At 48.0% G+C, this 26,778-nt stretch overlaps 2 protein-coding genes across 3 annotated transcripts in view; both read left to right on the top strand.

Moving 5' to 3' along the window:
• RASGRF2 (Ras protein specific guanine nucleotide releasing factor 2) overlaps positions 1-9,355 on the top strand; it is a 199,841-nt gene extending 190,486 nt beyond the window's left edge. Inside the window, exons 24-27 of the mRNA XM_045285207.1 lie at positions 2,692-2,771; positions 4,062-4,179; positions 4,740-4,808; positions 8,215-9,355. Coding sequence (XP_045141142.1) covers positions 2,692-2,771; positions 4,062-4,179; positions 4,740-4,808; positions 8,215-8,307 — 360 coding nt within the window. The 3' untranslated portion in view covers positions 8,308-9,355. The remainder of the gene's footprint in view (positions 1-2,691; positions 2,772-4,061; positions 4,180-4,739; positions 4,809-8,214) is intronic.
• An 8,933-nt stretch (positions 9,356-18,288) lies between these two features.
• The window catches only part of CKMT2 (creatine kinase, mitochondrial 2), a 36,378-nt gene continuing 27,888 nt past the window's right edge, over positions 18,289-26,778 (top strand). For both annotated transcript variants that reach the window (XM_045285385.1, XM_004703507.2), the window contains exon 1: positions 18,289-18,380. The gene's annotated coding sequence lies outside the window, so the exon portion shown is untranslated. The remainder of the gene's footprint in view (positions 18,381-26,778) is intronic.

Below are 26,778 nucleotides of genomic sequence, written 5' to 3'. Positions count from 1 at the left end.
AACAAGAAAGAAAAGCTTGTAGTTAGTTAAAGGATTGTTTGTTGGCCTTTAGGAGTGTTTTCCAGTCCAGTCTGTTGGGGCACCACACCCTGGCCCCAAAATCTACCTTCAGCATTCCCTGGGGACCTCGCCACACCCTTCCCTTGCTGTTCTGTTGCACCCCCTTAGTGTTTTGCCTCTGTGTGGCGGGATCAGATCGGGTGCAATTCCCACACTGTGTCTCTGGTGTTGTCCCCAGTAGGGCTATGGGTCAGTGAGGGGTGTCATGTCTTATAGTGGGGCTAACCATATGGTCCTCTCTGTGGACTGGCCGCTCTACTTGGGAACATTGTGTTCACAGCCTGGTGGGCCAGGATGTGCTCCACTCTCTCCTCCTCCCCCTTCATCTACACCCGTGTGCTCTGATCAAGATATGTCCCTCTCCTGGAGCTGTAGATTCAATGTCATCCTTTGAAATAAATTCTTCTTGGGGGAGGGGCAGCTGTCCATGTAGTTGGGATTGGGGCCGGCCCTCCAGACCTCTCCACTGGTTCCCTACTCCATGCCGGCAGGTTGCATTCACATCTTGGAGCACTGGGTTGAAGTCTGGTCCCTCTTTTCCTGTGGAGATATAAACAATACCCTCCCCTTGGGTGGGTTAGGTGCACTTAACCTTTATATAAAACTCTCTCTTCTACCCGACTTGCTGTGGATTTGTTTCTCTAAAGTACCCAGACTGACACAGAAAGGAAATTCTCGCCTGTGGCTTTCCTATTAGAGCAGCATTCGATAACTATGACGGGACATTTGTTTGTTTGTTGTAAGTTCCTTAGAATGTTCTTCATGGATCTCTCCATATTTGCAAGTAGGGACCATTGTCTTTCTTTCCAATGTCCATGCTTTTTAGTTCGTACCTATCACTCTCAGTAGAACTGCCAGTACTATGTTGACCCAGAGTGGTCAGAACAGACCTTAGATTACTGTGTCCCTTGTGTAGGGGCAGACAGACCTTAGATTTCCTTACTTTGCACTTGATTCTGTGGTGGGTGTTCGAACTTAAAGGTGCTCACCTTTAAGTATAGTGTTAGCTGTAGGGTTTTAAAAAGAATAAAGTGGAAGAAACCCCCCTCCCACTCTGAGCACTTTCTATCATGGGTGAGTGCGACAATATGGTGTTTGAAATGAGCTGCAAACAATCCTAACAGAATCCAAAGGCTGGGCACGGGTGGTTTGAGCCGCTGGGCACTGTGTATAAGGAGCACACCCGTATGCTCCATCACGGTCAACAGTCACTCCTCGCCTTCCCTCTCCTTTTAGTTCTTTCCCCTTTATTTTGTTCCCGTTTCCTCTGAAGCAGAGGCACCAAAGGGTTTGTACCCCCTCTAAGGGGTTGTCTTTGTCTTCCCTGTAGCTGCATCAGGGAAGTACATGGACTTAGTAGAAACAAGCTTAGGAATACCTGCCCATGAAATTGGAACACTAAGGCTAATGCTGACATGATTACCTCAAGTCATCAATGTGTCACCGGTACAGACATTACATCGAATATATCATTTGGGCCACATGTAGGGGGTCATTCAAAATGGTCTGGGCATGAGTTGATGGGCTGCCCTCTGTGGAGTCTGTCCTCAGAGGCCGGTGCCTCCCTGTCATCATGGTAGGTAGGACCTGGTTACTGATAATGCCCTGGTTCAGAAACCATTGGGTAACACCAGCTGCTTGGCAGCTGTTGCTTCCCAGAATCTGGATCCAGTCTCAGAGAGACCACAAGGCCTAGCAGAACCTGTACCGTATTGCTCAGTGACTGTGGACAGAATGGATTTCTGTAGCTTCTTTGAGCTCAGGCAAACCCCATCTTTACTTCCTATCCAGGTCTGGCAGGCTGCCCTCTTCCCAGAGACCTTGAAGCCAGAGGTAGGGTACAACAGCCATTCCGAGACCACCTGAAATCTCTAACAAGGCTTTGCAGGTCCTCTCCAGGCTGGGACACAGGAATGCAAGGTCTCTCCACTGGGAGTAGCCCGGGAGCCTCTCTGCTGGGGCGCCTCATCCAAGAGCATCCCAAGTGTTTCTTGCAGGATCAGGGCCCAGCAGGCTGCTTGGTGCGGGTACTATGGGGGGGGGCAGGGAGCATCATCCCCAAGGGAGCAGCAGCCTGGAGAACACCACATCAGCGTCAACAGTCATTTTATTTCTTGGTAAACGAGTGCATTTCATAAATTTCCTTAGGAAGACTTGGTGACCATCGGACAGGAGAGGGCCTGGAATAGATCATGTTGCTTGGGGCAAAGGAAACCAATGTGTGATTTGATGGTTTGGAGATGAACGCTCCGAAAGATGCGTCCCGAAAACTCCCCAACATGGGCTTGCCCCTTTAAGATCCCACGGTGAGGGTCTGTTCTTAAGGTCCCTGAGTCTCCACGTTGCTTGTGGATTACAATTTTCTGCAAACTTTTCGTCTTAAGTGTGCAGATGTAAGCACGTTCTCTCCTCCGTGTGTTCTTCCTTGTTTTTAAGCTAAAGTGGAACGCCATGCTCCCTCTGTACCCTCGAGGCTCATCAGACGCAGCAGCCTCCTTGATGCCAAAGGTCACAGCATTCCCATTCTGGAAGAGAACTGAGCTCGCGTTGACAACGCCTATCAATCCATAGGAGGATTTTCATGATGTATTTTGTTGTTGTTGCTATTTTTCATTTTTTCTTCCTTTCTAGACAAAAGCTCTAATGGACAAACTGCAGAAGATTGTTTCATCGGAAGGACGATTTAAAAATCTCAGAGAAACCCTGAAAAAGTAGGTCTGTCTTAACCCTTACGAATATTCACAATCTGGGACTATATTGAAGTAATTTACATAGTACACCAGTAGTGACCTCCCTCTCCTTTGCTTTGAAAAGAAGAGCGCAGCGGAAAGTACTTTCATCACCTGCGTGTTTATCCAGTTGTCCTTTTCTTCTGGATTTATTTACATATCCATCTGGAATACTTACATATCCATGTGGATAGACTCGCTGTGTGTGGCTTATCCCAAAGAAGAAGAAAATATCACCAGAATCAATCAAACCACATTGAACATAAAAAGTTTGGTGCTTAAGTTTTTTTCTAATTTGAAAACATCTTCCAGTGATTATTTTGTTTGAAGATTACTGTCTATTATTGCTGATTATTTATAGCCTTTTATTTCTGGATGATTCTCTCTCTCTCTCTACACACACACACACACACACACACACCATAGTATCTGTTCTCTTGAACTTGGTTTTATCGTGTTCCACCACATGTACTTACTCTGGAAAAAGAAAATCAGTCCTGTGATGAACTGAGTGAAAGAAAGCCTTACAAATGATAATGTAAATAATCAAATGCTTTACAGAATATTTACCACGTGCCAGGATCCATGCTAAGTGCTTGGTGTCCCTTAATTACACCTTACAACCAAGGAGAGGTATCAACTTTATTGTCTTCATTTTACATATGAGGCAACTGTGGCTCAGAGTTTAAAGGTTACTTAGTAAGTAGTCAAACTGAGATTCAAACTCAGTTCTTTTTGCATCAGAAGCCCATGAATTCCACCTCTAGCCTCTTTGAGGGGACCAAAGACAGCACTTTGGCAAATGTTGAGATGTTAGTAAAGTCAGACCAGCTAGAGTATTTAAGTACAAACCGCACAGACGTTAAGTTCTGCTGTGGTCCGAAGTTCTAGTCGCTTTGATTATTCTCTTCATGCTGTAAGCTTGCGTGTGTGTTTTTCATTGAGGTGAAGGCTAAGGGAGTTTTTGATGAGATGTTGGCCCCCACCAAGAAGCCAGGCACAGTGTCAAGTGCTGCAAACAAACATTGCACACTCGTCCACAAAACACCCATTGTTTGCAAAAGTCATTGTTTCGAGCACAACGTCAAGCATGGGCTATAATGTTTTATGCTGTTCTATTGTGAAATGACTTCCATCTCGGTACATCAGGAGTGTGCTTCTGAAATGCGATAAGCAGACAGCATTCCTCGGGACCTTCCTGTTGTTGACCCTGGGGAGGGGAAATAGCCACCTTGCTGCCAAGGGTGAGAACAATGCCTCCTGGTTTTGCAGTTGTAACCCCCCAGCGGTTCCTTACCTTGGGATGTACTTGACGGACCTGGCATTCATTGAAGAAGGAACACCGAACTTCACTGAGGAAGGCCTGGTCAATTTTTCCAAAATGAGAATGGTAGGTGACCCTTTGAGGCCCACCCTGCTTCTGTTGGTGTCCATGGTGGGGAGAGAAGTGGCGGCCCAGTCACAGAGGCCACCCTTGCCTTTTGCATCCTGAGGTGGAGGCCTTGGGGAAGAGTCCTGGGACACCACCCTGATGTTCTTAACGGGGAGAAGACTTTTCTCCCAGCTTGTAGCCAGGAGAGAGGGGTTGGCTTTTTATGTCTGTGCAGGGATAGACAATGACTAAAGTTTTCTGAACTGGGCACCTGGATTTTGACCACCAAGTTAGGAACACAAAGCCTACAGACAGTGGCACCCAGAGCTTGTCACTCCCAAGCTGATGTCTCCCCAAGGCCAGGTACTCTCCGTTGCTGTGAGTCCAGCATCTTCTTGCTGCTGTGGTGGCGCGCCATGTGGTGCATTGAAAGGCCAGAAAGCACTAGGCCTAGCGAATGATTGGGTGAGGCTCCCCGACGATGCCTCACGGGAGGAAGGGCCTGGAGGGGCCCAGAGGGATATGCAGCAATCCAGGGAAATTCCTTCGCTTTGCTTTGTTATCGTTCTTCTCTGCAGATATCCCACATCATCCGAGAGATTCGCCAGTTCCAGCAGACTTCCTACCGCATAGACCCTCAGCCAAAGGTAATATTCAGGGGCTCTAGAGGAATGAATAAAGGGAAAAAAAGAACTTAATGCATTATAGAATAAAATTATTTGCTTAATAAGCTGGTTCATGGATATGATCAATAACATATACACATAGCTGGCAAGTCTGATCAAGCCAAAGAAAGAAAGTAGGGAGAGAGGGCAGGAGGGAGAGAGAAAGAGTCATGAATTCCAGGAACGACAAAGGGATAAAGTCATAGAGTTCTAGGTAAAGCTGTCTCACTAGGGCTAGGAAGCTGTGCTGGACTGTTACACCACCAATCGGGATCCACAGACGTATCCGCTGCTTCCTAGACAGTAGAAATGATCAAAGCTACCTAAAGAAGATGGGCCAGGTATTAAAGGAGTAATCATAGAAAACTGGAGACAGATGCATCCCTTTAAAAAGGCAAAAGGCCAGGATGATATTTAAGGGTGCGCCTTGCCAAATCTTCAACAGACAGATTGTGGTTATGCCTTGTACACCGGCGTGGAAAGGGTCTGAAACGTCCCTACTCATTCCGTGAAGCTGGTCTAATGCAGGGACAAGGGAAGACAGCCTAAGAGAGAAGTAGAGGCCGACATTAGCTATAAAGATAAACATCAATATTCTGTTTTCTGGCAGCAAATCAAATGAAGCCTTGTAGCGATGGAATCCATTTATTCAAAGCTCAGTCATTTTCAGGAATGTAAGCTTGACTCCACGTTGTACAATAGCTCACTGTCATCCCTCCCAGTGACTGTTGGAAGGGAAACAAGACCGCAGTAGTCATGGCAGACTCACTGCTGGTGAGCCAGTGCTGACTCACAGTGACCCTCCAGGACAGTGTAGAACTGCCCTTTGAGTTTCAGAGACGGAAAGTCTACAGGAGTAGAGACCCCCGCAATCAACATTTGACGAAACTGTAATTCTGATCTGGGATTCAAAACATTTAGTATATCAGGCAAAGATGAAAATCTCCTTTCACATTGATGAACATATCAACCAGAAACAAACGCTAAGAGTTTGGGCAAAATATTTGCAGCCTTAGCATTTATCTTCTCCTTGAAACTTCTCCTTGGATTCCATCAGACAACTTGGCCCTAATTCTCCTCTTGCCTCACTGGCTCCTTAGGAGCTTGGCAGGGCCGGCCCTCTTTGTGCCCGGTGATTTCTAATCACCGCCCTAGGGCATCCTCTCTGTCCAGACTCTCACACCCTCTCCACAGTGATCTCACCCACATATGTCACATACGCTAAAGAGTAATTGTTTGTAAAATTTGAAACACAAGCAGCAGGCTGGGGGACAATATATAACACACAAAGCAAAAATGAAGAATAGGTAAAGCACCCCTATAAATCTATTTTTTCAAGTATAAATAATCCAGTAGACAAAATGAATAGGTAATTGGCAGAAAAAGAGGAAGATCACCAACAAAGATCAGAATAACTGTCCAACTTCACTTTCACCGCTATCACGCTGATTCCAACACATGGTGACTGTCGGATAGAGTAGAACTACCCCTGTGGATTTCTGAGACTGTTCACTCTTTACAGGCGTGAAAAGCCCCGTCTTTCTCATGCAGAGAGCCTGGTGGTGTCTAATTGCTGATCTTATGGTCAGCAGCCCAATGCGTAACCAGTACACACCAGGAAATTCTAAATTACAGTGAGTTCATTTTCACTTATCATATTGGCAAAAAAAAATAGATGGGTAATATCTAACCTAGTTTAGGGTATCGTGTCAAAGGTACTCTCGTGTACTACAGGTATAGCAGTTTGGAAGATAAGCTGACATCATCTCTCTTTTTAATGGTTAGACTGAGCAACTGGAATGCTTATTCTTCGATGAGGACAGTATTTCCATTTTGGAAAACTGTTTGGTGGCTTCTTATAATGTTAAACATTCACCTGATGACCCAACAGTTTCTATCCTAGGTATTTGCCCAAGAAAAAGTGAAATCATGTCCGTTAAAGTCTTGTAGGAAAATGTTCATTCATAGCATTTTAAAATAATAGCCCCCACATGGAAGCAACCCACTTGTCCATAATCAGATGGCTAAAGAAATAAATTGTGATATAGCCTCCTTGTGTGTCAGAGTAGAACTGTGCTCTGTAGGGTTTTCATTGGCCAATTTTCTGGAAGTGGATGGTCTACCCTTTTTTCTAAAATACCTTGGAGTAGATTCAAGCATCTAGACTTTCAATTAGCACCACCCAGGAGCAACATACAATGGAATATGACTCAGCTATAAAACGGAAAGCACAGACTACGGCTGCTTCCCACTCCGTGGGTGCATTCTCGAGCCTTCTCAGAATGGAAGAAGGCAGACAGCAGGAAGGGTGCCCTGTGCCCACCGTGCCATTTACACGAGACAAAGTGAAAACAATCAGAGCAGCTGCTACTCCTAGGGAGAGGAGTGCCTGACATGTACGTGGCGGAACATCCTAGGTGATAAATGGTTCTTTACCGTGATGTGTTTTGTGTTACATAGGTGCACACATGTGTCAAAGCTGGCTGAACTATTAATTGCTCAATATGTTATGTCTCAATAAAAATAAACATTTCCATAGACATGCTGTCATTCCCCCTAATCTTTATTTCTAGTGTCATTTCCTTTCCACGCTGGAGGATCATTCACATGTGTACAAAACCCACAACACTACCAAACTCATGGCCATCGAGTCGATTCTAACTCATAGTGACCTTATAGGACATGGTAGAACTGCATCTGTGAGTTTCTACTCTTTTCAGGAGTAGAAAGCCTCATCTTTCTCTCACTGAGCAAATGGTGGTTTTGAACTGCTGACCAGGCAGTTAGCAGCCCAGCATGTAACCACTGTGCCACCAGGGCACACATGTATCAAAAAGGGACATGATGACAAGAATTTCACTGTATCTCTGCTTAGTAGTGAGTGAAATCCTCGTATTGTTAACTTCTAAATATCTGTCTTCACAAGACTCATTAAGCACAGTGTCATGCTACTGAATACTGCACAGCACACCTCCGTACTGACAGGGGGAGCTCTCTCAGGACTTAGAGTTAAGAGATGGAAGCAGAGTACAAGGAACAGAATGATATCATTGATGTTCACAAGAAAAGAAAGATTTATCTAAATAGATAAAAGAATATATAAAGTCATAGTAAGGCAGCTGGGAGGGGACAAGCCAAATGGTCACAATGGGTCCTCTTGAGGGTGGTTTCTGGGATTGGGTTTACAGAGGGGCCTAGGGACATTTGATCCCTTTATATTAAGAACATATTCGTAATTTGGAAATAGTATGAAATTTTAAAACATGAGAAAAGGTTGGATTTAAAGACATGGTCAGATTCTATTCAGAAAGAAGAAGATCTTGTATTCCGATCAAAATGAGCTGGATCTCACTCCTACCTCATTTTACCGCCCCCCCCACCCCCTCAGGTCACTCAGTACTTGCTTGACAAAACGCTCATCATAGATGAAGATACGTTATATGAACTGTCACTAAAAATTGAGCCTCGACTCCCTGCTTGAAGACCGGCTTGCCCTGTGTCCACAGGATTTTCCAGACCAGACAGGATTTGCATGCCAGGAGAGGATGGTGGAGATGAAGCCAGTCTCCGTTCTTCAGCAAAGAAGGCAAAGCCAGCTGGGAATTCTCTCTCCCAGAAGGGAGGCACTGCTGTTTGGGCTGAAAGGCAAATGCTTGGGACTCGGGAGGGAAGGAGCACAGACAGCGAGTTGGTGAAGCTGATGGCATAGTGTGCCTGAGGGAATGTCAGGTGGGAGGTACCAGTAACCATTTTAATGAAGCAGGTAAGAAAGTAAATTGCAAACCCCGTCCTGCGTGCTGTGAGACCTGGGATCGGGGATTCATGGGAAAGACCATAGCACGCTGGTTCTCTGACACTTCACTGGCCTGGGCACACTTGCCAACCTTCTTGTGGCATCCACTTCCTTTCCTGTCCTGACAGGACACAGCAAACCCATGAGCAATTCCAGTCCCCAGCATGTGCATGGTTTTCAATGCATCGTATATACCTCTACCTGAGGAATGGTGTGTTCCGAAATCCCTTTTCGGTCTTTAGACAACTGGACAGGAAAGACGTGAAGAAAGGCGTTTGTCCACAACTCTTCCTTGATGAAGAATCAGTAGGCTGTGCCCCAGAGGGTGCCAGTCGGTGGGGGCCTGGAGGATAGGAAGGCTTGCTCCTGAGGCTGGTAGTACTGGAGCAGCCCTGCCTCTGCGGAGACAGGGACAGTGTGGACCAGAGACTGCTCATGAAGGTGCACCCGCCCTCACCACCCAACTGGCAACCAAGAAGGAAGGCCACCCGTGCTATAGGGAGTAATGGGCCTGGTAGTTCTGTGAAAATACATACTTATCTCTGCACCTTGCTTAGCTGTTTTTCTTTTTTCCCCTCTCAAGGGCCTGTGGGAACCGATGGCAATCCCCACAGAACTCTTTGAGGCCTACTATGAATGCTGTTGTTGGATTTTTTAAAAAGTTCTGTAGTAGAATGTTCCTTTTCAAATCCTCTCATGTGCTGTTTTTTAAACTAGTCTTCTCCCCACCCCCATCCCCAACCAGCCCTCCTTCCCCCCCCACACACACACACACACGCAAAAAAATGTTTTTGAGATCTTTCCAAACGGACATGTTCAGTGCAGAGAACATGGGCCCAACCTCTCACTAGCTCTAGTGTCAGAAGACTAAATGCAAGGTGAGCCCTTCTCTTAGAGGCTGGCAAAGTGGCCTCTCTTTTTCCCAGAATCGTCCCTTGTGGAAGAAATAGGGCTAGCTCATTCTTTACCTCCCTCTTCTCTTCTCAGGGAGACCGCTGCTTTCTAAGAAGGACAAGAAAAAGCATAGAAACATTGCGACCTGAGCCCATAGTACCTGACATTTTCTCAGAGGCAGGATGCATACAGATGCTGCCGAGGAGAAACGGATCTGGGTGGCTGTTTGCCTTCTTTCTTTGCACTCTAATTATGTTGCTAGAGCTAACATCTGGCCAATGAACCCCACGGGCAGGCTCTCAAGGCCTGTGGAAGTGCCAGCTTTAATGATGTGTCACAGAGATGGAGAATGTACATTTTCTGCACGATAGGAGCCATCTCTCTACACAACTCAATAGTGAAATGCTAACTAAGGAAATATTTATAGTATTTTAATACAGTTCCAACAATATTGTCACTCGCTCATGTTAGTTAGTCAACAGTGTCGTGCTAAACCCAAGGAGGGTGATTAATTGATGCTTTCTTTTTCCTTTGAGGGGCAAAGAAAGTTGCCTGTTTGTCCCTTTGAATATCAAATAAAATACTGGCGCACCCTAACGCATGATAAGAAGCATGGGTTGCTTGGATCCTAACATTATGTAGCTTCTAATTTATTTCTCAGTGTTCAGAATGCAGGGTTGAAAATAAAGTGAGGTTTTGCGGAAGAAGAGGAAAAGTAAAGTTTAGTTCAAAAACAGTCTTGCAAGTGAACTTAAACCAGGGTCAGTGACAGGACCAGGTGCATTCTGGTTTCCAGCAAAACAACACCTGGAAATAAAGTCTCAATCTTGCTGTTGGTGTACCCTTGATCAGATTTCTCAAATCCTTCCGAGGGAAGGGAATAGGTTCTGTGTGTACTTTCCAATGCCCGGCCTTCTCCAACTCTCCCCCTGGAACTTTGGACTCTCACTGCTCTGACTCAAATGTCCCAGAGGCACTGGGCCATTCTTATCAAAGAAAAATAGGCAATAGGGGACATTCTAAATGCTCCTCCCCTTTTGGAATCCAGCTTTATCCTGCCCTAGGGACAATGTATTTTCTGAGGAATGTCGGAAGCGCCCCCCAGTGGCCAGCTGTGGGCACTGTTAACTGCTGTGCTGACCTCCATCATTACAAGGCCAGCAAGAAACTCCACTTTCGAGGGAACTCTTTAATGACCTGCATCACTGTGGGCCAGCTGGGATAGGAATTCACCTTTTATAACCTGGCTTTCATCGCATTTCAAATCCCCAAGAGCAATTCGTGTTGTGATTGTGAAGGCATGCATCCTCTCATGCCTCTGAATTGGTCGCTATTGTTGGAGATTCCATTAGTGAGAACCTCTTTCTAAAAGTAGATGGGAGGTCGGCCTTTCATAGCTAAGCAGTGGACCCAGAGGCTGCAAAATTAACTTAGAAAAGCAGACGTGAAATCCCATTTCATGCCTTCACATGAATGCCCACGTTTTTATTGTCAATGAGACGCTCTTGGGGCTTTTAAGGGATGCCTTTGGACGTTAACTGAGAAAGCTGGTTTTGCTACAAGGGCACATCTCTTACTTAAGCCAGTACATTATTTGACAGAATCAGGCATGAAGTAGAACGCTGCCGCTTCTCAGTAGGAGTTGAAAAACGAAAAATTTAAACCGCTGTTGTAATACTTTCAAGTAGCTATCACCCGAAGGCCCAGTTAACTGTTGGCTAAATTGTCGCCCCCTTTAAAGTGCGACTTCCAGGCTGTCTTCCACCAGCACCTCTCTCGCAGTATTAAATCAGGCGGCATGTGGGCCAGCAATGACCAGGTGGGTTTTAAATCCTTAACTGAAAATACCTCTGCAATAGGCAATCCTCCCAATACAATTAACATTTTTTTAAGTAAAAATCACGTAGTTTCATTTTCAGCGCTTAATTTTCTTTTCAAAGTTTAATTTTCTTCCTTGGCGGGAGGGGAGGCGTGGCAGAGTCTCTGTCCCGTTCCTCTTAATGTATACTGATATTGGCCTAGGCTGCAAAATTAAGAATTTTTTGCAAGTACCTGTATTTAAGTGGGATCAAAGATAGCCCGCTTGGTGGTTAAAGAAGAGAGTGTCAGCATGCAGGAATGAGGGAGTGCGACTCACTTGTGGATCCCTAAGAAAGCAGGTGTTACGTTCAAGAATGACTTGATGACAGATGGCCACAGTTGACTCCTGGTAATGAGGCTTGAGGGGATGAAGTCGAACCAGTGTCGTCATTTCCCGGTGGCCAGGGACTGAACGTGGAGGCAGGGCAGAGGGAAAGAGAAAAGCCACCCTGCCGTTGTAGGTGCAAACACATCCGTAATTCAGAAAAGCACTTGTCCCGGTCCCTACCCAGCAAGACATTGACTTTAGGACTGATTGGGCTTGTTCTGATCTTCTCATGGAAAAGCATCATCAGTCTTGGTGATGCTCAAAGCTCTGTCTTTCAAAACCTCATTGCACTTTACTATTAAGTAGGCAGTTGTGAAAGAGCCCCGGACTGGGGTACCCAACCCTGAATTCAAGGCCTGGATCTGCATCTTGGGCTAGTGGTTAAGCCAGTGCTTAACTTTCTCCGAGACTCCGTTTCCTCATCTGTAAAATGGGGTTCGTAGTAAATCCTTGGGCTGCCTACCTCACGGGCTGTTTGGGGACCAAATGGATGAGACGGTATACGAATGTGCTGATCAAATGTGAGGCCATGTGATTATCCTTGCTCACTTTTGGAAAGGCTTTAAATGTTTAGTTTTGTGGGGTTTTCCCGTGTGCGTGTGTATGTGTGTCTGTCTACTGGACAAACCCAGGTGTTATTTTGAGAAGTATACTGTTACATCCGTGTCCTCTGCCAGCCCGTCGTCCACCTCTGTGATGCCGACAGAGGCGTTTGTGCGGTGGCCTAACACTTTGAGTGAGCTGTGGGTTACGCCTGGGTGCAAATTAAACTTAGCCTTGGTCGAACCCTCAAACATCTCTTTAGTTTCTTCATTTCACTGCACGTTTTTCTATCACGTTCTCCCCAGAGCAGCGCGCTCTGGGTATGCAGAGTCTTTGACCTCCAAAGTGTAAGGGGGAAAAAATCGCAACAAAACAACTGTGTGGAAGAAGCCTGTATTACAGGGACTACAAGATTAGCTAATTTGAGGAACCTCGGGGAGGAGGCATACATATTTAATGTTGTGGAGGCCCCGGGATCTACTTCCCCAAATTCAGCTGTTGAATGGGTCACCTGCCTTGGAAGCTACTGGGAAGGGCAGACTCTGGAGGAGATGCTATAGGTTGAAGTGGGGCCAACTAGCCTGTAAACAATACAAGGGGGCTTTTTAAAAATTCTCTTTTCATTCCACTTTTCAACAAGCTTTGTGAAGCATCCCCCTCCCCTTGATGAGTTCAAGCTTCCTGCCTAATGAAGCACCACTCGGGTTGCTGAAACGGAGATTGTGTCCTCCTGAGGGCTACAGGGAGAGAGCTGTCTGATGAGCCCAAGGCTGGGCGTGTCTGTGTACAGGCTATAGGATGCATCACAGGCTCTGTGTCAAAGGACGTCGCACTTGAAGATGAATGTGGAGTTCCTGAGAAAACTTCGAGAGGGGCGAGGAAGGAAGAGGGCTGTGCGCCCCCTGGTGGAATGTTCTGGGCTGACATGTGTGGCCCTAGCTGGACATCAATACTGACACCACGGCTAGCACACATGTGACACTCAGTGGAACTGAGTTCCTCGGCACTGTCGGAGGAGATGCACTCTCCTTTCACGCCGACATATGGTGGGAGCATGTCACTTGCATGGAACAGTGAGCAGCTGACATCCGGGCATCATTTGGTGGGAGCGTTTTGTTGGCACCAGGGCTTAGTGCTCGTTGCCCTCGGCGTTGCCATGGTCTTTCTGTTGGCAAAGCTTCTGAGTGCCCACTACATACACAACATGGGAGGCTGCTTGTTTGTGGTCACGGCAGATTGGTCAGGAGTCACCTAACCCAAAGACAGTCAGTTTACAGGCTGGCAGCAGCCTAAGGTAAAACATCACACTCTTGTCCAATAGGATGGTAGTGGCTACAGGGACCCCGAGGCTTGAAAAACTGATTGAGCTCAGTGTGTAGCTGAGGAAGAAGCCATGGGACACAGAGGAGCAGGGACACAGCTGCTAACACTAAAGCTGTGGTTCTCAGTTCCAGGTGCACATCAGTGTCACCTTGGGGACCAGATCTCAGGCCACATCCCAGACCAGTTAAATCAGAGGTTCTAGAAGGCCCAGGTAATTTTAAAGCCCCATGGGTTATTAAACTACAGCCGAGTTTGAGAATGATCGCAATTCTATTGAATTGACCAATATATTTTTTTGAGAAGCTACTCACACAGCTTTGGATTCTGAATAATATTCTTTCTGCTAAATAAAAGGATACTTCAAAAAGTAGATGGACAAATGGAATTAAAAGATAGTACATTGTATTCCCTCAATGCAAGAATATTTTGTTCTATTAAATTGGCATTCCATGATGCTCACCTTCCCGATACAATCGCTGAAGACAAAGCAGGTGCATAAGCAAATGCGGTGAAGAAAGCTGATGGTTCCCAGCTATGAAAACATAAAGCGTCTGGGATCTTAAAGACTTGAAGGTAAACAAGCGGCCATCTAGCTGAAAAGCAACAAAGCCCATATGGAAGAAGCACACCAGCCTGTGTGATCACGAGGTGTCGAAGGGATCAGGTTATCAAGCATCAAGGAACAAAAATAACATCATTGTAAATTGGGGGGAGTGCAGAGTGGGGACGCAAAGGCCATTTGTGGGCATAAATGTCGCGGGGAGGAGATGACCCAGTCAGGGTGTAGTGTAGCAGTGTAGCAACAATGAAATATACAACTTTCTTCTAATTCTTAAATGCTTCCTCCCCTCAACTATCATGATCCTAATTCTACCTTACAAATCTGGCTAGACCAGAGGATGTACACTGGTACAGATGGGAACTGGAAACACAAGGAATCCAAGACAGATGATCCCTTCAGGACCAGTGATGAGTGGCGATACCGGTAGGGTGGAGGGGGGGTTTGGCCGGGAAGGGGAAACGGATTACAAGGATCTGCATATAACCTCCTCCCTGGGGGATGGACAACAGAAAAGTGGGTGAAGGGAGACGTCAGACAGTGTAAGATATGACAAAATAAAGTTTAATTAATGATGAAGGGTGCATGAAGGAGGGGGAAGCGGGGAGGGAGGGGAAAATGAGGAGCTGATGCCAGGAGCTCAAGTAGAAAGCAAATGTTTTGAGAGTAATGATGGCAACAAATGTGCTTGACAAGATGTATGTATGGATTGTGATAAGAGTTGTACGAGCCCCCAATAAAATGATTAAAAAAATAAAAGTGCATTGTTTCTCCATGAGCATTTTGTCACCGCCCCCCTCCCCGCCTCCAATTTTCTGGGTAAAGCTTCCCATGAGGCCTGACCACGTGGCTGAATTCCTTTCCCATTTCTGCGAAGTTCATTGCACCCTTGTAGCCACACTCCTTTGCTTTGCTGGTAAATGTTCAAAAACTGGCTCTCTGTGAAAAGTATCCTGACTCATCGCATTTTCAGATTTTTGTGATTAACAACTTCCACGGGATGTCACCGAGGCCGGGTTGGGAAGAGACCCTCACTAGCATGTTATTCTGTGGCATCGTAGATACAACTGTAGATAAAGCCAAGAGCATAGATCAGAGTTGAATAATTAGACCTTGAAATGGACAGCATTTTTGACCTTCACTTTTTTTACTATAATTTATTTAATTACAGCTTTATATAATTTAGCTTTCCAATAACAGCTGTTCGAAATTTTTCTGAAAATTCAACAATTGGCTCCATGAGCCCATTAACCAGCCGGCTTCCTGCAGACCCGAACACACCTGTCAATCTAGTGGTTTCAACACAGTAAACATCGATTTCCTTCTTCCCTGAACTAAGCTATCTGGGCTGCTGGGGCTCATGCTGTTCCTTGGCCATCCCTTAAGGCATTATCCCCACCTGCAATATCTAGTTTAGTGCATCTCTACAACCAGGTTGGGATGGTGGGCGGGGGGAGTCCCAGATAAGAGATTTCCTTTTCCTTTAAAACCAGTGCCATGGCGGGTGCACGCATCACTCTGCCCTGTCCATGTGACAAGAGCCGGCTGCGTGGCCACACTGGCTGTGATGCTTGGGAAGAGTCCATGAGTACTGATGGAAGTGGCCGAGCCTTCAGAGAAGGGGCTACTCAGTGGTAAGAGCGGTCTCAATGGCATCTGCCAGTGGGGGCTTCGAAGGATTTTTCTGATTGCAATTTCTGCCGTGAGTTGTTTATAAAACGTCCTCCCTGTCATTTCACATTTATAAGCCTGCCCATGCCCTCCCCCAGAGAGATGGAGAACCCTTTTTGTTGTTGTTTTCAACCCTCTCCCATCTTTACCACTTCTGACCTCACTGTCTCGCTGATATCAAAGTCAGACTCAGAGGGGTGTGTGGAGACGGAATAAATGTCCTTGAGCAAAGAATTGAGAGAGGGGAGTCTCTCACTGTGCCTGCCATTCTTTAACACACACACACACACACACACACACACACACACACACACACTCATTTCCACTCTCTGCAAAATTCCCGAAGCTGGGCTGTTGGAGCATCATTGGGTGGGTTTCGCCTGGTGCCAGGACTAGACTTGAAACTGTGTGTGAAGCTTCTATTGGGGGAAGAAATATGCCGAGATGCCTCGTCCTTCCCCCAAAACAAACAGCCCGCAATAACCGGTTTGCCCTCTGAGCAGCCCTCCCTGGTCCTCCAGATCCCAGTCTCAGCCCTGGAAGACACGCCAGTCCTGGCAGACATACAAACAGGTGCCCTTTGTGACTTTGGAGGATCATAAAACCTGTTTACAATCCTTTTAATAAAATAAAACAGAAGAGCAAAGGAAAATAGCCCACCAATGTAGGTAGAAACAGTGTTGTTTTTTTTAATGTTCTACCCAGTGCTGGCTCATCATGACAACCTATACATGACACAGTGACACAGTTACAGTTACGCGATCAGTTTCCTGACCCAAAAGTCGGCCGTCTGCCCACCCATCGGCTCCTTGGGGAAACGGCCTCGCCATCAACTTCCACACACACTGTTGTCAGCTGTCAACTTCCACACCCACGGTGGAGTCAGCTGTGCCCCATGGTGAGCGGTGCCACCTTCGGGAGAAGGGCGCACTTCTGGTCCTGGGCCAAGCCCACAATCATCATGTGGGGGCCGCCTGTAGCCTCTGTGTCAGTCCATCTGGTGGCCAGTCTTCTTCCTTTTGGCTGACCACCTGCTTTTCACCACGCATGTCTTTCTGCGAGGACTGGGTCCTTCTCAATACCTAAAGGTCATAGCCAAGAAAATCCTAGGGGGCAGTTCTGCAATTCCTTAGCAGCTAACACCACCAGCATGAGCGATAGGCAAGTGGGCAAATCATAAGTGTATAACTTTGAGGAATGTTTACACGTGTATGCACCCATATACAAGGTCACTGGGCTGTATATGTGAAGATCGTTGAAATGGTAAATGCTTTGCTTCATATATATGTTGGGTTTTGAAAAATCAAGAGCATTTCCAGTCCCCAGAGAACCTCCTATTCTCTCCCTCCCTGCCAGACCTCCACCCACGGGTAAACAATAATTTTTGTTCAGGGTCATGTTTTTCTAAATGGGGGAAGCTGCTAGAGAACTTTGCGAGGTGGCAAGGTGCCCTTGGGTTACCACTCCTGCTCCATCGTCTCCTCTGAGTTCAGGCTGGGGCCTGGAGACGGAAGCCACAGGTGGCTGCTGGTGGCAGTCACGTGGCTGCTGGAGCTGGTACGTGACCGTCCACAGGAGCCAAGGCAGGTTCTCTCTGAAATGGCCGGGCTCCGGTCCAAACTCCTGGGGGGTGGTTGCTATTTACAGCCAACCTTTCCGGTTTGTAGTGGACGTCCTAAGGAGGGCTATTTTTAAAGCAAGGATCTGGCCTGCGGGCTGTGGGCGTGGCTTACGAAGATGGTGTGGCGTAGACAGATGAAACGCTCTGGTTAGTTATATTTGTCAGATAGCCGCCATCCTGAAGAGAAACAAGATTGCTATTGCTGCCAAATCTGGGTGGACGCCACCAAGGCCATGGCCCAGGGCCAAATGAACAGCAGGAGAAGGAGCGCTAGACACCTCCCTATGGAGTTGTCCCCTTGAGTCTAGGGGCCCGAGGGATGGCCCTTCTAGGGACCAAAACCCCAAAACTCACTGCCATAGAGTAGATGCCGACTTCTTGTGACTCCCCTATGCGCTGCTGAGACTGTAACCCTGTAGGGCGGTAAAAAGCCGCTCTTTCTCCCTAGGAGCTCCTGGGAGCTTCACCCAGCCTACCTTGCAGATCGCAGCCCAACTTGTGACCTCTACACTACAAGGTCTCCTGCTTCGGTGGGGAGGGGGTGGGGTGGGAGACACAAATTACCTAATACAAGTGGCAGTCCCTGTTGGCCCTCCTTCCAGCCAGAGGCTTGGCAGCCTTTCAGGAGCTAGCCTGTGGAACTACACGCCCTGGCAGAGGCAGGTCCAGGCCCAGGCTTGGGAGCAAGGCTGGCTCTGCCTTTCCTTCCGGAGCGCGATGGGGGCATTTCAGAGAAAGGCAGGCGCTAGGAAGAGCCCGGTGACAGAAGAGACACTGGCTGTCCTTCAAGGGCACAGCTGGGGGAGCAAGTGTTCCAGGAGGCCCTGGCCAGGATTGGCCGAGATGGGTGCTCAGCCCCGCCCAGCCCCAGGGCCTCTTCCAGACCAGGCCCCTGAAGGCTTTCATTTCACTTCTTGCCTGTCTGTGGGCTGCAGCAGGACGTGGAAAACTCCGACTTCAAGGTCAGTGCTATCCTGAAACTCACTTTATTCCTCCGAAGCTAGGGCGTTGCCAAACCAGTGTAAGGGCCCTGGGGAGCAGCGGGCCCCAGGACTGCCGGCTGTGGGCTTTGGGCTGTGACCGGGAAGAGGACCATCAGCGTGGGCAGTCACTGGGGACGAATTACCCAATAAGCAAGGCAAGCACAAGCTTACTTGTGCTTACTTACTAGTCTGCAGTGGACCATTTGAGCACCTAGCAGCAGCATCTTCGCCGTGGCGAAACAGGTAACCTTGTCGACTGCAGATTAGTCAGGAAGGCCTGGCTTACCTTGTATCTCACAGTTTCAGGAGGTGATTGATGGCACTTCTCTAGGGAAGCCCACAGCTCCTTGCCCTCAGCAGGAATTTTTCTTGATGGAAAAAAATAAAATAAACAAACTAACTAAATGCCACTGAATTTGAAACCATTTTACCCGCTGGTACTTCCTTACTAGATGACTCCACTCATCTCTGGATAGGCTTTCCCTCAAAGTGGTGCAGATGGAAGACTGGGGACGAACCGACCAAAGGCTTAATAGGACTATACTCGGCCCAGTGTCAACTGGTTAATATTAGTGCTACAGATCCCTGAGTGGTGTGAATGGCTTGCTCTCTGCAACTAGTCCAAAGGTTGAGGGTTCACTACCACCCCATGGCGCTGGCCATCTGCTTCTGCAAAGACGGCAGTGGAGGAACCCCTGTGAAGTGGTTCTCTGCCACATGGGGTAATCTGAATGGGAATGAGATTTTTAAGTATATATAATTATGGTGCTAGGGATTCATTAGGAGCCCTGGTGGCATAGTGGTTATGTTCTGGGCTGTTAACCCAAGGATCAGCAGTTCAAAACCACCAGCCGCTCCTTGGGAGAAAGATGAGGTTTTCTACTGCCGTAAATGAACTCAGAAACTCCCAAGGGCCATTGTACCCTGCCCGATAGGGTCACTAGGAGCTGGCATCGACTCCGTGGCAGTGAGTTTGTTTGGTAAGAGAGCCACCATTCCCAGACAAATGTATAATAAGCCTTTCACCAGAGCTAAAAAGCTGCAGGCTCTGACAGTCCGGTGTGTCTTTGGCCAAGGCCCACTCTTAGCTCACTGGCTGGTTGGCTCCTAAGGGATGACTGGGGCCCTTGTTCCTGCCCCCTGAATGTGATTGTGTGGAGTGGGTGGCCGCCTGCCTCTGACTGTCTTGCTTGCTGTGAGCAGTGACCCTTGCCCAAACAGCCCAAACTGCCGACACTTCTCAGTGCTCTCCTGCCCACACTGCCCTTTTCCGGCCAGTGTCTGTGGTCCAGTCCCCCATGGGGAAGCAGACGGCCACCCCCAGAACTTGCCAAGAGGACTTGCCCACTAAGCAGGCTCTTCCAGGAGGCTGTGGGCCTTATGGGTCTGAATACTAGACTTGTTCTTCAGCCTTTCTGGGTGCCTTTTCCGAAGCCCCTGTCTTGGGTGTTATTCACATTTGTGGGTTGAGGCACAGCTTCGCAAAGCTTACAGAGCCTGGATGGTGCAGGGGTTAAAGCATTAACCAAAAGGTCAGCAGTGACCTTGCCAGGCTCTCATAGTAGAAAGACAGGGCAGTCTGCTTCTGGGAAGACTTCTGCTCACTGAAACGCTAAGGTGCCATTCTCCTCGGCCCGCCAGGGTAGCCGTGAGTTGGCGTGCACTCCACAGCAGTGGGTCGATGTTTTGGTTTGATCTACTTAAAGCACATTCATTTCATGGACGCTGTTGTGTCCAGTCAGTTTTTCTGAAGGGGCGATTGGACAGGATCCAGAAACAGTGGCCTGTCGGGATGGCTGAGGAATGAGGAGGTCAAAGGAGGGTAGATACTGGGACGGACTGCCCACTGCACAAAGCCTCTGGGTCTCCTCCACTGCCACAGCCTAGAGAAGGATGCACTGGTCTTCCCAGAGGAAGCCACGAGGGACCGTGCAGAGAGCATTCTGGGAGTTCATGCCCACTACCAAAAGAAGCAAACTCACTGCCATCAGGTCAACGCCAACTCATAATGACCTTATAGGGCAGGGCAGAACTGCCTCAGATATTGAACAGCCACAAGGCTTTTACTTAGGCAGCCCTAGTGGTTAGGAGTTGCACGGCAATCCGCATGGTCAGCAGTTTGAAACCACTAACCGTGGGAGACAGACTGGGCTTCCTACTCCCATAACCAGCTAGTCTTGGAAACCCACAGGGGGATCATGGTGAGTGACCACTGACTGTGGCAGTGAGTTGGGTTTGATCTGGACTTCTTTGGGGAAGGAGGCAACCCACTCACTCTTTAAGCCATGTTCCTGGTCTTGGGTGTCTATCAGACCGGTCTCCTTTGAGAGACTAGTCTGAGAAGGGCCCCGGGTCTTCATCACAGGAGGACTGGGAAAGGCCTTTGCAACACAGGGAGGGACTTCCTCCCGGCTGAACAGAACAGCGAGGCCCAAGAACTCACGCCCAGGAAAGCTGACTGTGTGTCATGAGGTAACATGAACCCTTTGTTCTCCGAATTGGGAGGGGACAACCATGTTCTTCTGGCCTACAAGTTTGGCATCATGGGTTGGTTCAGACAGCTCTGTAGAGCTAGTCCAGCTCCGGGGATGACCTCTGTTTTGGGGTGACTCTCTCTGGATAGAGAGCTGACATATGCTCCTTCCCTGGGCCCTCTGCCTGCCCTCCAGCCCAGAGGAGCTCAGACACATGGGTACCACGTGCAGCTGGACCCAAAATAACTGTGTGTCAGCCCAAAGGCACACACAGTGTCCCCATCTGGGAGAGTCAGAATGACTGAGAGAGGCTTGGACCTTCCAGGATGCCCCTGAACCAGACGAAACCCTTTGGCCAGGACCCAGATTCCTGGCATACCTACCTGAGACAGAGAGATACATACCTCTTGGAGGACATGTTGATAAAGATGCTTAATGGTGGTGGTAGTTCTTAGTGGAAAGAGCACGTGCAGGAATAAATAGAATCTTACCACCTCTAGTTCTGTCAAGCTCTGTATGCCCCTGAACCCCATCGAGAAGGATGCCTTGGTTTAAGGACCCAGGAACTCTGACAGCTTTAGCACTGATGCTGTAAGCAATGCTTTCAAAATAGGAGCCATGATGAGGTAAACTGAGACAGACAATTTCTGTAGGGTGCCGGAAACATCTCCCCTCCTTATCCTTTGAACTCCCTAAGGATGTGTAAAATAGGAAGGAGGAAAGACAGGAGGGAAGGAAAGAGAAAGCAAGGCCTATCTCCTCGGAGAGTCAGGCTGCCCCAGCAGCCCCAGCTTGGCTTGGCAGGCACCTTGGACATGTAGTGTCAGACTGGAGCAGGCAGCCGGATCCTGGCATCTTGATCACTTCAGCAGAAGCCCAAGGACGGGAAAAGAGAACAGGGTTATACTGTTCTAGGACTCTGATGGAGTCACATGCTCGGAGGTGACAATCCCGTGCTTAGAAACTGCTGGGCTAAACACATTTTCATGAGGCAAGGGTTTCACCAAGTAGAGTGGTCTGAAGCACGTCTAGGCCGATAAGCTGCCTTCCCCTCAACGGCTGCTCACTGCAGGGCTGCGTGTGCAGTGTTGTGGTTCATAAGGACCCTGAACCCAGGACCAACGGCAACCCTAGTTCACATCCCAGCTCTACCAATGTGCTGGCACTGAGGCCAGGAGCAGGCTGCTTAACCTCTCTTGAGTCTCCCACTCTGTATCCACAAAGTAACGCCTACTTTGCAAGGCTGTTGCAAAGGCTGCTGGTAGGATTTGTAAGGCCATTTGCATGCCCCAAACCGCAACACTGAGAGGAAAAAGGAGGCCTTCTGCTTGTGTAATGATGCACAGCCTCACCTGCGAGACCCCAGCAGGCAGCTCTTCTCTACCCTGGAGTGTCAGGTCGCGATGGGTCAGAACCGGCTTGAGGACGATCAGTTTGGTCTTGGAGTTGAGTTTTAGAGTTTTGCATGTCTGTGGCCAATGGCAAGAGCTCAACAAACATTGAAGGCAAAAGAAGAGATAGTAAGGTTTGACTGAGGAAGGGGTGGTGGATGGAAGGAAAAATTCACTGCCATGAAGTCAATTCCTACTGACCATGACCCTATAGGCTAGGGGATAACTGCTTCTACGGGTTGCCCAGACAGTACCTCTTTCTGGAACAGAAGTTCTGGTGGTGGAGTGGTTACACACTGGGCTGCCAACTGCAAGGTCAGTGCTTGAACCCACCAGCAGCTCCAAAGGAGAAAGACACAGCTGTCGACTCCCTTAAAGAGGTACAGCCTTGGCAACCCACCGAGGCAGCACGACCCTGTCCTCTAGGGTCGCTGAGTCAGCATCGACTCCATGGCAGTGAGTTTGAGGTTTGAGTTTGACTCTCTGTAGAAGTTGAAAGCCTCTTCTTTTTCCCTAGGCTGGTGGTTTGAACTTCTGACCTTACAGTTAGCAACTTAGCATGCAACCCATTCCAACACCATTTGAAGGAAAAGGCAAACAGGGATAGAGGTGGGGAAGGGCAGGGCCTGTCTGATGAAGCCTGTAGATGAGGGATTGTCCCTGTTAGGTGGGGTCTGCAGTTGGATCCGTTCTGTACATCAGGATGTGGGTTTTCAAAGGCTGACAGTGGGTGGGAAAGTAGCTGCTGAGGGCCTCCTGGATTGCAGTCTTGTCCTTAGAAAGATGGCAAAGTGAAGCCATTGAACTTTGCAAAGTACCCTGAAATCAGGGACCATGCTAAGGAGGGTCCGAGCTGTGCTGGGGTCCTGAGATCTGGCCTTGGGGAGGGAGGGACCATCACTCATAGCTTTGAGGATCAGAAAGGGGAACTGCCTCATGTATTGGCAATTGGTGAATCTAGGTGAAGGACATAAGGACATCCACTATGCTAATTTTTCAACTTTTAGTTAGAAATTTTCAAGATGAAAAAAATTAAAATGAAACTGCAAAGAATAAGAAAGTTGCTTTTTAATTGGCCAAAAGAAAAACCCACTGCCATTGAGCCCATTCCAGCCCCATATCGGGTTCTAGGTGCTGTAAGCTTTATGGGAGCAGTCCGTCTTACCTTCCTCCTGGGGAGTAACTAGTGGGTTTGAACCACAGACCTTGGGGTTAACAATCTAACGCTTACCCAACAGTACCACCAGGGCTCCAAAAAATCATATAAAATACAAAGTCAAATGGCTAAAAGTGGCACTAACAGGTAATAAAATGATCCAATTACCTTAAAGGTTGTAGGGACTTTCTTTCACATTTCGAACTTGATTTCACCGTGGGCTGGTGCCAAAGAGCAGGTCATGCTTTGGTAGCATTGATCTGGTGTGGGAACGACTCCAGAATCTAGACAAAGCACTACTCCTCGGTTAAAAATCCCATCATCACTCTCACCACTGCTGGCATTAAGTCTCAAGTGTCACAGCGGCGCTCTCCTTGCTCTGGTTACCAAGCCCTGCCTGGCCTTTGTCGACTGCCCCCTCTCCGGCCTTTCACTGCCCCACATGCTCAGTGGCCTCGCTCATTCTGTTGCCTCTGGCTGAAATGTCTGCCTCTTGTTCACCCAGCAAGCTGAGATCCTCAAAGATTTGTTCCAGAGCAACCTCCACCAAGCATGTTTGGGTCTTCTCACCCTTTATTCACATGGGATTATAATATGATTGTATTACATCTTCCCCGCCAAGCTCCAAGCTTTCTGTGGCTAGCTCCAGCATGTGACATAGGGATGAATTTTCCAATGCTTGTTGGATGGGTCAAAGAATGGGTGGGTGGATGAGTGGATTACAGTGGATTGCAGATTACAGATGGCTGGGGAGAGATAAATGGGTGGATGGATGGTGTGTTAGTCTGGGTACTTTAGAGAAACAAATCCACAGAAACTCAAGGATCTACATGTGACCTCCTCCCTGGGGGACGGACAAGAGAAAAGTGGGTAAAGAGAGATGTCAAACAGGGCAAGATATGACAAAATAATAATTTATAAATTATCAAGGGCTCATGGAGGGGGGAGCGGGGAGGGAGGGGGAAAATGAGGACCTAATGCCGGGGGCTTAAGTGGAGAGGAAATGTTTTGAGAATGATGAGGGCAATGAATGTACAAATGCGCTTTACACAATTGATATATGTATGGATTGTGATAAGAGTTGTATGAACCCCTAATAAAATGATTTTTAAAAAATAGTAAAAAAAAGAGCGAGAGAGAGAGAGAGAGAGAGAGAGAGAGTTTTATATAAAGGTTAAGTGCACATCAAGAAAACAACCCGACCCAGTGCTGCCCAAGCCCACAAGTCCAACATTAACCCATTATCAACCCATGTGTCTGACACTAATCCACAAAGTCCTCCTCCACCTCACAAAACAGGCAATGACACCGACTGCAGGAGGAAAGCAGAGTCAGTGAACGTGTAAGCATCTCAGCGCTGGTGGGGGTCTCCACACGGCTGCTCCAGCACCCAGGGCTGCATGGGGGTAGGTCCATGCGGCTTCTCCTTGGGAATGTCTTGCTGGAAGTGAGCCTTGCCAGCTGAAGCATGGAACTGGCTAAGGCAGCTGCACCTTGGTCGGTCCATCAAAAAGCAAGAAACCCCAGAACTAGAAAGGTGAGGCTCACCGAGCCATTTATCCCTCTGCCCTTCAATTACCCCCACATGTGTTTATCGGCCAGGTTGGCACAATAAACTACCTCAGATGGATAGGTGGGTGGATGCAGGGCATGCGTGAATAGATGCGTGAATGGGTGAATAGGATTTGAGGCTGGGCTCTTGGGCTCTCATGTGATCTTTGCCATGAAGACAGCATTCTCACTGCACACAGGGTACTCACGAGATGTTTGTCCTCAGCCCGGGTGGGTTCCATCCATCCCTGAGAACTGCGGGTGCAATGGACTCACAAGTAAGGCTGCGTTGTTCCAAATCATGAGTTGTTCCTTGGGCCTTTGGGCACTGCCAGTCATCACAGTCTAGACCGATTCAGCTTAGTTAAATGTAACTCTCCAAACTTCAGGAGATTCGTCTCCTGAGAATCTTCTTAAGTTCCTCAGGCATGAGAATTGGATTAGTGACTGGCCCACGATGCTGTGTCTCAGTCTAGAGGCTCGGGCCCTATGCCTTAAACAAGGAGGGGCCATGGTTAGCCCTTTATTCCTCGCTTCTCTGTGCAGCAGTCACATGTCTGGTGTAGACAGAAGTCTGGTGTAGACAGAGTGTCATGGCCACTTGGAAGATACTCAGAAAGCAGCTGTCCAGATGAGGTCAATGCATGCAAGCACCCAAGGTCATCCGCTTATGTGTGTGGGTGTGTGCTGACCTAACCATGGTTTCTCCCTAGAATCCTTTGCATTTGTTACCTAATATTTGTACTAGTGCCAGGGCAGGTGGAGGGAAGTCATACTTCTGTCTGATTACAACCAGGCAAGGCCTCTCAAGTAGTCCAAATGTCAGGGCTGGCACCAGATCATGCCCTCTTGGGAACTACCATGCTGCTCTGGTTCCCTTAGTATATAACACTATCTCAGGACTCACAGATGCCCGGGATAGTGCACTAGTCTAAACACAGGCTGCTGGTCTTGAATCCCAGCATCGCCACTTACTATCCCATCTTCAGTAAGTGACTTAATCTTTCTCTACCTCCATTTACTCATCTGTAAAATGGGATTAAAAAGTATCTTAGTAATGCAACTGATGAAGCACTCAACTGCTAAGTAAAAGGTTGGCAGTTCAAACTCAGCCAGCAGCTCCTCACAAGAAAGACTTGGTGGTTTGATTGCAACCAATTAAACCTACTTGGACCGTTCTTCCATCTCATGGAGTTGCCAAGAGCCAGAATCAGCTTGAAGCCTCCCAATCACAACGAAGTGGAGACTCTCAAAAATATCTCCTTCATGAGTGTGTGAACTCTTAGGACTACGTGCCTGGCGCGTAGAATGTGCTGTACACGTCTTTGCCATGATGAATTATTTGTCCATCTTTGCTCAGATTATGACCGCTGAAAGAGCTGCCACATAAATAGAGATTTAATTATTTATCAGGCCAATAAGTGAAAGGAAAATGCCTGTCTTCACCCTCTCACGCTCCTCTCCTTCTTGCCCATCCATCCACGCGCTCTGTGGCTACTCGCTACCTGGAGCATGTCCACATCCTTCCTTCCGTTTGACCTGGACTCACTCACCTCTGGAAGCCCATGGTCCCCGGAGTCCCTGGAGAGGCAGCCCCTGGGCACACTCTGCCTCTGGGCCCCCACACCTTCTTCCTCTCCACGGCTTCGCAGAACAATGGCTATGTGCTAGCTGCTGATTTGGCCCCATAATTACTCCTTACCCCTCCTTGAGAAAAAACAGTCTGTATTTCTGAGAGCCCACCAAAGGGCCTGAGGCAGCTAGAACTAACTGTCTGATAGCTCCAGGCCTGGTTAGATTGGTAG

This window comes from Echinops telfairi, unplaced genomic scaffold, assembly GCF_000313985.2.
Source record: "Echinops telfairi isolate 266 unplaced genomic scaffold, ASM31398v2 ScPeMD7_7469;HRSCAF=8507_1, whole genome shotgun sequence".
Lineage (NCBI taxonomy): Eukaryota > Metazoa > Chordata > Mammalia > Afrosoricida > Tenrecidae > Echinops > Echinops telfairi.
This window is presented reverse-complemented; position numbering and strand designations above follow the sequence as displayed.